We start from the raw sequence: 1,881 nt of genomic DNA, 5'->3' as shown, positions 1-1,881 counted from the left end.
GAGGTATGAGTTGAAAAACCTAAAAGGGATGGGACCAAAATCATATGAGCCCATGATCAAGGTAATAGGTGAGTGGTCTTGAAAGAGTATATCGAGAAACAAGAATCCGACCACAAGTCGATGAAATCTTGATTGACAAACAAATGTTATCAATTTATCATCAATATTGTTCCAAAGTCAAAGTCAAAATAGTGTCCGTTCATATCAGATTTGGAGTTCGGGATTGAATATTTCATATTTCATATTTGACTATATTAGGTCTTTCCTCAGGCATTAACTGCTTGCAACTTTGCAAGTGTGAGTACAAGTCGTTTCTTTTTTTATTAGTTTTCTTTTTTGTATATTATAATATATTCTAATTATAATTTTTGTATATTCTAATTTTTAATTATAAAATATCCCAACGCCTTCTAGAACGCCTAGGTCATGTGCTGCTGCTTCATGTGTTGCTTTAAATTTGAGGGAACATTTAAAATTACATTAAGATACTGGATCTATTTAATCAACATTGATATCGACAAGGTTTTTTTTATCTATAACGACACTAGGTGACGTTATGACCCGGTTGGATATAAAAAAGATGTCATTTATGCACAAGAAACACCCATTACACACAATAAATTAAAAAAAATTAAAAAATGTGACACAATGTAATAGTCATTGTCTATCCAATATTCTCCTCTTCGGGGACCGATCATCCGATGAACTCACCGGTGACGTCGACCTCCGTTTTGACGCTATCCTCACGGGCTCCGGCTCACCAGAATTAATCCGCAACGGAAAATTCAACAAAGCACGTGAACCTCGCATCCGATACGCCGCCCTATCATACGCAACCGCCGCATCCTCCGCAGTCTCAAACGTCCCCAACCACACGCGCGCACCATTCTTCGCCGGATCCCGTATTTCCGCCGCAAACTTACCCCACGGCCGCCGCCTCACTCCTCTGTAATGCTTCCCCTTCTCCGGCGATACCGCCGGAAATCTCGAAATCTCCGGCGAACTCACAAGACTCTCCGGCTCGGATTTAACAGTTGTAGCATTTTCCGATAAGGTCGCCGCCGGCGACGGGTGGCAGTCAAAATCCAATGTTTCGTGAAGAAACTGAGCGATTAACATGTCATCAGAGTCGTCCTGTTTCAAGGGTAATTCACCCCATGTGTCTGAAAAACAAGGAAACAAGATATTGCTCTGGCAAGACATCGGTGGAAAACCGTCGCCGGAGTTTATGGCAGATGAATCGTCTAGCAAATGCCGGCGAATAGACTCAAGAAGAGCGAAATCGGAATCGAACCCATTATTTGCCATCATGTTTTAGCAAATCGGTAATAAAAAAAGGTTATTTAGTTGTGAGATTTGTGAGCAAATCTTGGACCGGTTTTCGGTTGAGGAATGAAAAGGGTTAAATAGTTGAGAATTGGGAAAGGTGCGTGCACCTGCTACGGATAATGTTAAAAAAGTATTAAAATGAATATTTTTGAACTTTGTTGGAGCATGGATGTTTCTTGGAAGATCATTTATTGTAGTGGGATTTTACGCACATGACTTTATGTTGCAACTTGCAATTTTGATGAGGGTGGATGACGTGGTCTAAAACGGTCACAAGGGACATGGTTTTTGTGGTATGGGATGGTGGTGGACTGTTTCATAAACCGTCACATGGGACATGGTTTTTGTGTTACATCATCTATTTTCTTAGTCTACTTGGTATGGGTACGTCCCTGGTATGTTTTGGACCGTCGCTATCCCGCAACACCATTTTTAGAGAGACGTCGTCTCCGTCTTGTGCAAGTCGTTCCAGCCGGGCCGCCATCGCAGCAAAAAGATGTCGTTTAACGGCTACTTTAAAAAATTTTAAATTTCAAAATTAATGCCAAACGG

General features: G+C 41.1%; 1 protein-coding gene across 1 annotated transcript; it reads right to left on the bottom strand.

The window, feature by feature from the left end:
* Positions 1–565: 565 nt before the first annotated feature.
* On the bottom strand, positions 566–1,475 carry LOC110899674 (ethylene-responsive transcription factor 1A-like). The gene has a single exon (XM_022146563.2). The coding sequence runs from the start codon at positions 1,309–1,311 to the stop codon at positions 658–660; it is 654 nt and encodes a 217-aa protein (XP_022002255.1). The 5' UTR covers positions 1,312–1,475; the 3' UTR covers positions 566–657.
* Positions 1,476–1,881: the final 406 nt, after the last annotated feature.

Source organism: Helianthus annuus, chromosome 13, assembly GCF_002127325.2.
Source record: "Helianthus annuus cultivar XRQ/B chromosome 13, HanXRQr2.0-SUNRISE, whole genome shotgun sequence".
Classification (NCBI taxonomy): Eukaryota; Viridiplantae; Streptophyta; class Magnoliopsida; order Asterales; family Asteraceae; genus Helianthus; species Helianthus annuus.
Note: the sequence above shows the minus strand (reverse complement) of the source record. Positions and strands in the feature narration are given on the sequence as shown.